This window comes from Mauremys reevesii, unplaced genomic scaffold (assembly GCF_016161935.1).
Source record: "Mauremys reevesii isolate NIE-2019 unplaced genomic scaffold, ASM1616193v1 Contig34, whole genome shotgun sequence".
Taxonomy (NCBI): Eukaryota; Metazoa; Chordata; order Testudines; family Geoemydidae; genus Mauremys; species Mauremys reevesii.
The window spans coordinates 143932-156398 of record NW_024100845.1 but is presented as its reverse complement, the minus strand read 5'-3'; the positions used below and the strand labels follow the sequence as shown (position 1 = coordinate 156398).

General features: G+C 52.1%; 1 protein-coding gene across 1 annotated transcript; it reads right to left on the bottom strand.

The window, feature by feature from the left end:
* Positions 1–2208: 2208 nt before the first annotated feature.
* LOC120393825 (zinc finger protein RFP-like) lies at positions 2209–11523 on the bottom strand. Its single transcript, XM_039518320.1, has 7 exons — positions 11107–11523; positions 8593–8688; positions 7761–7991; positions 7116–7138; positions 6304–6419; positions 4759–4818; positions 2209–3886 (listed from the first exon to the last, which is right to left on the bottom strand). The coding sequence occupies exons 1-7, from the start codon at positions 11521–11523 to the stop codon at positions 3372–3374; spliced, it is 1458 nt and encodes a 485-aa protein (XP_039374254.1). The 3' UTR covers positions 2209–3371.
* Positions 11524–12467: the final 944 nt, after the last annotated feature.

The following is a 12467-nucleotide window of genomic DNA, read 5'->3' as shown; positions in this document are numbered from 1 at the left end:
TATAAAGAGGGGAAAACTGCTTGGAGGGGTGTGCAGGATTTGAGATTGCTATGTCTCCCTTGCACCTTATTTGGGCTCAAATAAACTTTGTTTGCTTCTCCACCTTGGTGTGTTTATTGGAGCGAAGCACACCGGGCAACGAACCCCTGTTGCTGTCCTCGGGCCTCTGTGCCGGCAACAGGCTCATGGGATTTCTTTTTTGTGGGCTGTAAAGCAGGGCCGGCTTTAGGAAGTGCGGGGCCCAGTTCGAACATCTTCGGCGGGGCCCCAGCAGGGATGACTAAAAAAATAAACGTTAAAAAAAAGCCTTTCATTTCTTAGCAACCGGTTCCCTATAAAAAGTTCTGATTTAAGGGATGTGCCACAGTATGTATTTTTTGTACCATTAGGGTTACCATACGTCCGTATTGTTAAAAATTCCTCCCGGGTGGCAATTTAAGAACCAAAAAGACTGACATGTCTGGGAAAATACGGCTGTATGTTAACCCTGCCTAAAGTTCTTTTTTTAAAAGATGGGCCTGAACTAGAAATGAGCTCCGTTTCACATGTGGGGGTGTGCTAGAGTGACCAGATGTCCCGATTTTATAGGGACAGTCCTGATTTGGGGGTCTTTTTCTTACATAGGATTCTATTACCCCCACCCCTGTTCCAATTTTTCACCCACCGCCATGTTACGGCTGTTTTAGTACTTGAGGGGTTCACACCTGATACCTGGCGAGTGAAATCTAAACACAGAACTCACAACCCGTGTGGGGTTTGTGCCCTGCTTTGTAACTGCTCTGAGGTTGGCACTCACATTCCTCAGTTACTCTAGACTAGGGGTTTTCAAAGTCTGGGTTGTGGCTGGTCAGGGAAAGCCACTGGCAGGTTGCAGATGCTTCGTTTACCTGAGTGTCCACAGGCACCGCCGTTCACAGCACCCAGTGGCCGCGGTTTCCATTCCCCTTCCCCTGACCAGCCACGACCCAGACTTTGAAAACTCCTGCTCTAGACAGCATGATGGGAGAACTGAACCTGAGTCTCCCACATGCCAGCTGAGTGCTCTAATCACGGGAGTAAACATTATAAGCTGGTTGACAACATCAAAACCACATTCTCCTTCCCCCCGCCTCTCACATTTTGTGTGGAGCGAGGCAGGTGCCTACCTCATTCCAGCAAGAAACACTTTAGGAGCCTGAGCCATCTGATGTCAGGCACTGGGTTCCCATCTGTGGGTTGCTAAGCAGACATAGATGCCCCCCTGTGGCCCTGATTTAATCACCTGTCTGTGAGAGGGGGCAGGGCTTAGGACACCCCTTCAGCCATCTCTTGTCGGCATCGCCCATTGACAAGCTCAGATCAGGGGCGGCTCTACATATTCGGCCGCCCCAACCAGCCATGCGCGGGAGGCGCCCCGGAGCCCCGGGAGCAGCGGACCTCCCGCAGGCTTGACTGGTGAGGGTCCGCTAATCGCGCGGCTCGGCTGGACCTCCTGCAGCTGCGGGCGGTTCACTGGTCCGGCGGCTGTGGTTGAGCTGCCGCCGGCATGGCTGCGGGAGGTCCAGCCGAGCCGCGGGACCAGTGAACCGACCACAGTCATGCCTGCAGGAGGTCCACTGGAGCCGCGGGAGGAGCGCCCCCTCCGCAGTCATGCCTGCGGCAGGTCCGGTCGTCCCGGGGCTCCGGTGGACCTCCCGCAGCCATGACTGCGGCAGGTCCCCCAGCCCAGTCTGCCGCCCCTGACGGCAAATGCCGCCCCACGCGCGTGCTTGTCGCGCTGGGGTCTGGAGCCGGCCCTGGCTTAGATGGCTCCCCCATCCCCACTGAGCTGGCTTTTGTGAATCACACTGTAAGGTGTGTGTGATGCCCATTCACTGTGTAGGGAGTTCAGAGTTGCAGAGATGCAGATTGTGATTTTCTGGTTGTCTACAAATTAGACCCTGCCATGATGCTCAGCATTGCAACACCAAGTCCCTTCATGGATTGCACCCTGTGTAACCAGTCACCTCTCAGCAGAGCACAGCTGAGCAATTCCTGGTTGACATGGGTGTGCATAGGACAGAGCACAGGCTGGATAGTTAGTGACACACCACAGTAAAACCCAAACTCTCTTCCTAGAGGCTCAATATTCCCCATGGATGCTGGGGGTCACAACCAAGTCAGGAAGCAAATCCCATGTTGCTGCCCCCGGCAACTGCAGCTGGGACAGTAAAGTGGAACAAACAAGAATTGTTTTTAATGTTTTATTTACAGAATTAGGGTTGCCAGCTTTATCACCAAACAGCCTTGTCCCAACCTGACTAATAATCACAGCATAGAAAGGAGATCCCCAGCTACCAAGAACAGTTTTCTTAATGGCACAACAACAGTACAGTTGCTCAGGAATTAATATAGGGAATTAATGAGTTACAGTCTCACTTTCAGTAACGTGTAATAAATCCCTCTGTCCCTCTCATATTCCCTTTCCTTCTTCCTTTTCTTTCATACCACCATTTTCTACTCAGCATTTTTGTAGCCCTCACTTCCCATCCCTGTTTATTTTCCTCTCCCACTATCCGCTCCTCCCTCCCACAGATCATCCCCCATGGCTGCTCCATTCTTTTCTCTGCTTTTACCCTTTCCCCTCTTGCAGAACGGCTCATTCCCCAATCCCATCAGGGATATTTTCCTGTCACTCTTCTCATTTCTATTTTGCACCATTTCTCCTGGACTCTCCCTTTATTCTTGTTTTATTTTCATTCACATTTTTCTTCTTGCTTCTTCTAATTCCCTCTGGTTAAACCCGCCCTGTCCCTGCCTCCCCCAGTGCTGCCAACCTCAGAAGTTAAAAAATAAATAAATCACGAGATTATTAACCTTAAAAAATCGTGTCAACAGGTTTTTTTTTGTCAATCTGCACCCATCTCACCCTCCCCCCGCCCTTTTGTGACAGTTACAGGGTTACCAGCTGTCCTGTAGTTACAGGGGATGGTGACTTGGGCCCCTGCGGCAGGAGCTCTGGCTGGGAAACCCGAGTGAGATCTAATCCCAAAGATCTGTACAAACCCCTCCCTGCAGCTGCTTCTCCCCAACTCCCCAAATCCTGATTGATTCATGCTGTGTCCCTGTCACCTCCACCTGCACCTGTCCCCAGCCCGCCTGTTAGTTCTGCCCCCTGCCCAGCCCCCACTTCTGCCCTTCAGGGCCCATCTGCCCCTGCTGCAGCCCCAGAGGTTCTTCACCCCTCCTGTTTCCATCCCTGAGGCTGCAGGGAAGGGGAGGGGCTTCCATAGGTCACAGAGATGAAGAGCCAGGGGTTGGGTAGACAGGAGTCCTCCAAGGTCATAGAGACCAGGGCGTGTGAGGCTAGAAAGGCTGATTTCAGGGCCCCCAGTGGGATATTTCACCCCATCTCAGGGACACAGGCTGAGCTGGGATCCCATCCCCACGCAGAACCAGGGTCGGATTCTCTCCCCAGGGATGGAGCCTGGCGGGAAAGTGAAGATCGGGGCCTCGTCACCAACATCGATAAATGTCACCTGCCCCCGGTCACAGTCCAGACAAACCCGGATCCTGCTGGGGGCCTGGCTCAGGGGCAGGGGGGTCCCAGGGGAGGTGAGAACCTGGAACTGATCCCAGTCGCGTTCCATAGCCCAGATCCCCCCCTCAGGGCTGAGGCTGATCCATCCCTTCCTCCTCACAGACTCTCTGGCCACCCCCACAGCCCAGCCTCCCCCACCCCTCACCTCCACCTCCCAGCAATGTCTCCCTGAGGTGAATCTGTCACAGCCCAGCACACAGGACCAATAGTCAAATCTCTCAGGTTTGTTGGGCAGATTCTGCTGTGTGTCTCTCCAGTTCACGCTTTTCCGATCATTAGACAGGAGAAGTTTAGGATGAGCTGTGTCTGGATCCAGAGTCACAATCACTAGGGAGAGAGAATCAGAGCGTTAGGGGCAGAGCTCAGCCCTGGGGGAAGCTGGGACCATTTCTCACACTCCCCAGCAACACCCTTCTAGCTGGGACAGGCCTGGATCCCAGGGAGCTGCCTCTGTCCTGGGCACCTGAGACTGAGCAGGGATATCACTGCAGCTCCTCAGGCTGGCTAATGGGACCCACTTCATTATTTTTTTCATTTGCTTGCTGAGGAATCAGCTCCCTGCTCCCTCTGCTAGGACTGCTCCATTCCCAGCCTCAGAGACACAGCAAGGAAGGTTTTAGTGAGGAGGAAGCAGAGGAGGCAGGTATCAGCTTTGAACCCCAGAGGGAAATTCCATCCCCTAAATGCAGCCTCCACTCCCCAGCCAGAGTAGGAAGAGCCAATTGAGACCAGAGTAGGAAATGGCATTGGGTGGGGTAGCCCCATCCCTAGTCTAGAGAGAAGGGAGGAACTGAGCCTTGGGGCACGAGAGCGTCTCCCCAATCCAGGAAGCAGTGAGCAGCTCCAATGGGAGAGCCCAGCCCTGCCCAGAGGAAAGGCAGGATGTTGGAGAAGTGGATGGGGGAGACTCCCTGCACTGTGGTAAAGCAGAGGGATGTGTCAGCCCTCAGGGCAGAGAGCTCTGTTCACAGGCTGCTCAAGGAGAGTTTTTCTGTTCAGCAGCCTGGGCATGAACTCAGCACTAAGGTTGGTGTCAGGAGTGTTCGTGTGACTTCAGCGTGGGAGCTCCTCACTGTTCAGTGTGTTGTTTTTAGGGCCGTGTGTGTCATGGTCAGTATCAGTTTGGTTGGTAACTTTAGTTACAATCTCATGAAGATGTTTTCTGATAATTTAAAGACAATCTACAACTGCAATCTCACCCTGTCTGAATGTTCCTAGGGATCCTCCTCTTTTTGTCTCTAGTGCAGACGGCAGAGTGTCTGGAGGGGGGAAGGAGAAAGGAGATGAAATTTCAGCCTTTCCTATTTGTAACAGCATTTCCACTCTCAACTCATAGTAATCTCTTTTAATTATGACAGAGAAACACACTAAGAAACACTCAAATATTTAATATAAAAAGGTCTGAAACCATCTTTTGTCGTAACCTAGACCCAGAGCCTGCAAAGACTTCGGAATAAAAGTAACTTTACCCACTTCGGTCCCTCTGACACTAAGGGGATATTGAGAGTTTGCTAAATCCTGGCTCTAACTGTGAGCTGTTGGGTCTGTTTACTCAGCATTTCTACAGAGAGCAGCACGACATGGCCTCGTCCTCCATAAGCAGAAATAGAAATAATAATACAATAATTTTATAATTGTGGAAATTGAGGTGGGGAAGGTTGATTCAATGGGACAAATTCACCCCTGTGCCAGCAGGAGAGGGGTGACTCTGCTGTTCAGTGGCTGCAGGGGCCGGTGTAGACCTTGGCACAGGCTGAGGAAGTTCTGAAGCCAGCCAGAGTTACATCCCTGTGACAATGGCCCCCGTGTGTCTCGCCCAGCATGCAGAGTGTCACAGGCCCAGCTTTACACTGCCCACCTCGCTCTATCCCTTGTCCACCCCACTCCCTCTTCCACCTGCCCTCACCACCCCCACCCCATTCCCAGCCCTTTCAGGAACCCGCCTTGTGCCTGCAGCTGCTGGGGAGGAGGCACCAGAGGCTCCTGTGCTGGAGGGATCCCTCACTGTGGAGGAGGGGCTTTGTCCTTCCCTCCAGCCCATTTGGCCTAGACTAGCTGCATACGGGACCAGAGCCCAGTGATGGGCTGGGTCCACCTTTGAGAAATGTGCCCCATGGCTGGTGATGGGGCAGTAGACGGGGAGGGCTCTGAGCTATAGAGAGTTCTTTGCCGCATGTCTGGCTGTTGGGTCTTGCCAAAATGCTCGGTATTCAACTGACCACCATATTTGGGGTCGGGAAGGAATTTCCCCTAAGTCAGATTGGCAGAGAGCCTGGGGAGGGTTCTGCCTTCCTTTGCGATGTGGGGCATGGGTCACTTGCAGATTTAAACTAGTGTCAATGGTGGATTTGCTGTAACTTGAAGTCTTTAAATCATGATTTGAGGACTCCAGTAACTCAGCCAGAGGTTAGGGGTCTAATGCAGAAGTGGGTGGGGGAGTTTCTGGGGCCTGCAATGTGCAGGAGGTCAGACTGGATGATCATTATGGTCCTTTTTGGCCTTAAAGTCTATGAGTCTGAGTCATTTCTTTCTTTAACAGTAATTGTCATGGCAAGACATATTTTTGGTAGAAATAAAGGTTTGAATTAATCACACTGAGTGACTTGGACCTCAAGTGCGTGACATTCTCACCCAACAATTAAATAGAAGCATCATCTAATTGTGAACCAATTGGCCAGAGACACTCTCCTCCCTCACTCTCAGATGCTCATCCCAATTTCCATTCCTAGATCCCTTCTAGGTACCTTTGAACTTCCCCAGAGTCTCCAATAGCACAATTGTTTTCTGGGAGAAACCACTGACTCGCTCTTCCAGTTCAGGAGAAATCTCCTCTGGCTGCTGGAACTTCCCCTTCTCACACCTGGAGAGAAACAATTTCACGTCATTATATTTCATTATGTGACTCATTATAAGTTCTGGTTAGGGAGTCGCTGCTCTAATGGGCCTAGAGTGAGAATTCCTCGACTTCTCCCAGCCTCAGAGCAGGTGCAACACAACCCAGGGCCGTACAACCTTCCCTTCACAGGATTCATTAATATTCTTCAACTCTGGGCTGGAGAGACCAGCTCTGGGATAAAAGGGGAATTGAGTCTCTATGGCCAATTCGCTCCTTGGCCTCCAGGCTCTGAGGGACAGGAGGGTCCCAGGTGAAGTGCTATAGAAATCTGCCCTCTAGTCCATAGTCCATCCCCACAATCCTGAGGGCAATCAGGGGACTGGGAGCAAGGAGGGTCTATAGAAATCTGCCCTCTAGTCCATAGTCCATCCCCATAGTCCATAGTCCATCCCCACAATCCTGAGGCAGCCAGTCCCCCAGGGATGTGACATCTCTAGGAAATACTTGAGGTCAGTCCTTCCCACTGACTGGAGAATTCCAGAGTCCTCTATACAAGGGTGAGAACCTCCGGATGAAGTTGATCAGAGAGATTTGTATCTAGAATGTGACCTTCCCCGCACATTTTGCTGTAGAGACCTGGGGAGATGCAGTGCTAACATCACCACCAAGCTCTTTCCCAGCGTTGTGAAGTGCGAGGGGGAGTGAGAGAGAGACACGTACCTGCCCAAGGTACTTCTAATATCCTAGAGGAGAGAGAGAAACAAAAGAATTTCATTCCAGTCTGACACACACACACACACAGGGAATCTCAGGGAAGGGATTTTGCAAATATGGGGAAGAGAGGCCCTGCCCTGGCCCCAGGGCCATGGATTCCCTGAGCTAATGGGGGTTTTCCATCTCTCATATCTCTGTCTGTGACTCTGCAAAGAACAATAGTTATTCACATGTCAGCAATGCACATGCCGAATTACACTATGGTCTCCAAATGCTCAACCCCAGTGCGTAGGATTCAGGAGCCCTCCCTTCCCTGTGTGGGATCTGGCATGTTTCTAATGACAGGTGCTGGTTTTCAATTGTCCCGGCGGTGCTCAACCCCACCCTCCACTCCCACTCCAAACCTTCCCGCAATGCCACACCCCAGGCCAACCCTTCCTGCTCCCACTCCACCCCACCCTGCCTCTGCCCCATCTCCTTTCGTGAGCACACTCCCTCTCTGCTCCTCCCAGCCTCTCCTGCACACAGTGGAACAGCTGATCGCAGCAGGCCGGAGGCGCGGGAGGGAGGGGGAAGAGTTGATCGGCAGGGCAGCCAGCGGGCAGCACTGAGCGTGGGAGCTGGCTACCTATGTTTCTCATTCAGCCTCACCTGCAGGAATTCACTCGCTGGCTTCTGACACTTCCCCTCCAGCTCACTGATCAGCTCACTGAGATGGGAAATCTGCTCGGAGAGTTTACTGACATTTTCATTCTGGATCCTCACAATCTCCTCGTCCAGCTTCTCCAGCTGGGCCAGCAGGAGTCGCTCTTGTTCCTCCAGGAACTGCAGCAGTTGCTGAAATTCAGACACAATCTTCTGCTTTTCGGTTTGTGTTTGTTTCTGTATGAAAATAGGGAGAAGAGCTGGTCAGGGACATATGGATGGAGCCCGGAGTCCTTTCATGGAGAGCTGAGTGTGCAGGAGGCTGAATTTCTTTGAAAATCATAAGATTTCTGACATTTGACTTTACCCTGTGCGTAGTAGGCAGGGGATTCTCTTGCACCTTCCCCTTTTCCCCCTGTATCCTTCTGAAATGGATGTTTCCGTGCCTGTCATGGTCAGCATATTCTGTTATTTATGGTCTCTGGAAATCCTGACCCAGAGCAGCAGTAGGCAGGACTCAGCACTGCACTGGTAGAGACGCCAGAGGAGTTAGAAGAAAACATTTTAAAAATACACACTATGACCAGACACAGGGGACAGCACTTCACCGGGACATTCAGTTCACTTGGGGGGATTTCTCTGAAAGCCACAAGGGCTAGACATTAACTCATCAACTGCAGTGGAAGCTTAGGGCTTGTCTACACATGACCCTAACCCAGCAATCCATGAGCATGGAGAAACACACACAAGCCCATGTTCACCAAGGCCACACAGGAGTCTGCCTCCAAACAGACCTCCCACTAACAGTCCCTGCTGGTTCATAACAACAGGCACCTACCAGAAACTCCTGGCTATTCCGCTCTCTAGTCGCTTTCAATCCCAGCAGCTTTTCTCTCTCTTCCCTCAGAGTCTTCAAATGGGCCTGGATTCTTTCCTGAAGAAATAGAAATGATTTAGGAGGTTTCATCTGGATAGTTGAGAGGTGCTTGGAAGTGGGTGTTTTTCCACCCGAAACCCAAGATGACTGTGGTTCTAATCGCTTTGCGACATCAGGCCCACCAAGGAGATAAAATCTCATTAATGGAGACTGGGAGCATGTTCTATTCTGACTTGTTACCAATTCCAGTTCAGTCTTTTTAGTAATTAGCGAGAGATCTCAATTATAACCAAGCTTTACTGGTATTTGTGAACTGATTAGTGGCACAGCACATAACAGGACACATGGGAGTGAATCAATAAACCAGTTTTGTAGAAGGTTTAACAAACTGAAGCCACCAGGGTTTAAATAGGGGCTGGGATTTCAGCCCTGAAGCCCTGGGTACTGCAGTGGTTGGACAGAGCTGGTTTAAGCACCAGGGCAAATCCCATGAGCCGTCGGGAGGCCATTCGTCTGATTAGAAGTTGCACAGTTCAGTTTTGTGGAGCACTGTCCCTGTCCGGCAGGGACCCAGCACTGGACGTGGATTTGTCTGGTGCAAAAGGGAGAGGAGGAGACTGAGGCTGCAGGAGGACACCCATGGGAGTGGGGGTGGGGTGGCACCTTCATGCAGAATGATGCAGGCGGGTGGCACGCTGGAAAAAACAGTGGTGGGGTCCACACAGGGTGACTGATACTGGTGAGGACGGGCCCATGCAGGCAGGCGTGGGTATAGCCGATGTTCTGGGGATGCCTCAGTGGCCTCCCTAATTAGACATGATGCAGATTTGTATAAAGGACGGGTTCGGGTTTGCCCCAGTGCTGTCCTAACCCCTCTCCATGGCAATGCCCCCTGGACAGGTACCCCACGGTCCCATTCCCTGGTAAAGATCCCGGAAGCAGTGCATTCTGGGAGATTTCAAAAGGCTGCCTGGTGGGACTAATGGAACCGCTCTGGCTGGTCCTTGCCGACGTACACAACAGAACAGGTCAGACTGGCACTGGTCAGCTCCAGCCTGGGGTTGGTTTTGCTACAACCCAGTGTAATCCCAGTGGTACCTGGCATGGACCTGAGCTGTCTGGAGCCCTTTTGTGTGCGGACGGAAGGTGCTCGGGGTCCCACGCAGCGTTTAGCCCAGTGATCTCCTCTAGTGCAGGCCGGCAGCATCTGAGTTTAACCCCTCATGGAGCAACACAGGAGTTCAGAATCCAGTGGGAAACGTCATCGCCCTGCTGGGCCTGGGACCTTTATCAAGGCGTCTCTCCCTCCTAACAGAGACACTTCATCACTGGGTGGGGTGATGCGAAGATGGCAGCATGGCAAAGTGGTTCAGGTTTTGGTCTGGGGAGATCTGGGTTCTATGCTAAGCTCTGTCACTGACATGCTGGGTAACTGTGGGCAACTCGCTGCCCCACTTTGTGCCTCAGTTTCCCTTCCCACCTTTTGTCTATCTAGACCAGTGATCACCTACCGGTTGATTGCGATCCACCAGTCGATCTTGGAGACTTTCCCTGTCGATCGCAATCTCCAGTGGCACAGCAGGGTTGCCTGCCTGCCCCAGCCATACAGCATTCCCTGCACTGCCTGCAGTCACCGCCCCCGCAGCTCCCATTGGCTGGGAATGGGGAACTGTGGCCAGTGAGAGCTGTGGGAGTGGTGCCTGCAGAGAGGGGCAGCACACAGACCCACATGCCTCCCCCGGGGCCAGAGGGGCACCTTGGCCCCTTCTGGAAGTGGCGAAGGGCTGGGGCAGGCAGGGAACCTGTGTTAGCCTCGCTGCACCACTGACCAGGGGCCTCCTGATGTAACCCAGCTGGAGCCAGCACCCCATATCCCCTCCTTCACCCAACACCCCATACCACCTCCTGCACCCTAACCCCCTGCCCTAGCCCTGACCCTCCTCCCAGAGCCAGGACCCCCTACCCATTCCTCCACCCCAACACTCTGCCCCAGCCCAGAGCCCCCTCCTGCACCCAAACTCCCTCCCAGAGCTTGCACCCATCACCCCCTCCTGCACCCCAACATCCTGAGAAAGGCTCAGCACAGAGCCCCATGCCACATGTGAACCCCTTGGCCTTAGCCAAGAACCAGTACCCCCACCCGAACCCCAACCCCGTGCCCCAGATCGGTGATATTGAGCGAGGGTGGGGGATGGAGAGCAATGGAGAAAGGGGGGTATGGAGTGAGTGGGGCTTTGGGGTGGGGAATGGGAGGGACCTTGGGGAAGGAGTGGGCTAGATTCTACTTTCAAGACTTGATATTTTGCCTCTGTTGCTGCACTGCCAGATCATTAATTTTGTTACAGCATCTCCCGTATAATGAAGGCTTTACAGAGCTGAATGATGAATCACACCTGTGACAGGGAACTCTCAGTGAAGTTAGCCTGTAATTAAAACCCAAAAGTTAACCCATTAAATTTTACAGCAATTCCCTACCTTGTACTCCTGGACAGCCTCCTGGATGGGAACCACCGTGTGAGCGCGGTGAGTCCGGGACTCTCTGCAGATCACACAGATGGGGGTTTGATCCTCTTCACAGAACAGTTTCAGAGTCTCCTGGTGCTCCCCACACACCCCGTCCCCTCCTCTTCCCTTTGCTGCCTGTAAACTCAGTCGCTTGGTGATTTCTACCATGTTTGCCAGCTGCCTGTTGGGCCTGAGGTTTCTCTGCTGCACAGTTTCTCTGCACTGAGGGCAGGAGGCGGCTGTAGCGGATCCCTCCCAGCACTGGCTGATGCAGGCTCGGCAGAAATTGTGCCCACACTCCAGACTGACAGGTTCTGTGAAATACTCCAGACAGACGGGACATGTCGCTTCCTCCTGGAGACTTTCCATGGGGCTCTCTGCAGCCATGGCTCCCTCTGGGCAGTTTGTAACAGGCTTTGTTTCAATTTCCTGAATTCAAACTATGCCCCGCCTGCAGCAGCAAGGGGGTGTTTCCTTGCCTGAAAATGACTCAGGCTGTTTGCAGAGCAGGAAGGACCCAGCCAATTTCACCCCTGGAGGCTTTAGTGAAAAAATGTCCAGTCACACCCGTGCCAGGTAACTTTCAGTGAAATTAGCCTGTAATTAGAACCCAAAGGGCTCCTGGTCTCCAGTCAGTCCCTGAGCTGGTGTGGAGGGTCACGGAGGCATCCGCCTGTGAGGAGGAGCCTGCAGGAGCAGGGGCAGGAGCTGGGTGTCAGTGATAGTCAGGCTGGGCAGAATTTTTTTTATAATACATAATTTTGACAGATAACGTTTATTTTAAGCAATTTTTAGATTTATTGATTTAAACTTCCACAGTTGCACAAAAATCTGAGGTTTAAGCATTTCATTCCAATTAAAATGTTCACAGCTGTGGGAAATTATGGGGGGATCGGACAATATTTTGGTCAGACCAGAACTATTTAATGACACTTCACCAGGGGTCGGCAACCTTTCAGAAGCCGTGTGCCGAGTCTTCATTTATTCACTCTAATTTATGGTTTCGGGTGCTGGTAATACATTTTAATGTTTTTTAGAAGGTCTCTCTCTATAAGTCTATATATTATATAACTAAACTAGTGTTGTATTGTAAAATAAACAAGGTTTTCAAAATGTTTAAGAAGCTTCATTTAAAATGAAATTAAAATGTTGATCTTACGCAGCCAGCCCGCTCAGCCCGCTGCTGGTCTGGGGTTCTGTTCACCTAGGCCGGCAGCGGGCTGAGCGAGGCCTGTGGCCGGGACCCCAGCTGGAAAAAGCTGGACATGTCTGGGAAAATACGGCTGTATGTTAACCCTGCCTAAAGTTCTTTTTTAAAAAGATGGGCCTGA

What these genes read in the sequence shown, in the direction of transcription:
- LOC120393825 (XM_039518320.1), bottom strand. Translation starts at nt 11,523, where the DNA reads ATGGCTGCAGAGAGCCCCATGGAAAGTCTCCAGGAGGAAGCGACATGT. An exon ending in ATTAGAAGTACCTTGGGCAG is followed by an intron (nt 6,420 to 7,115) that starts GTACGTGTCTCT and finishes GTTTCTCTCCAG; the next exon opens with GTGTGAGAAGGGGAAGTTCC. An exon ending in GACTCTGGGGAAGTTCAAAG is followed by an intron (nt 4,819 to 6,303) that starts GTACCTAGAAGG and finishes TCCCCCCTCCAG; the next exon opens with ACACTCTGCCGTCTGCACTA.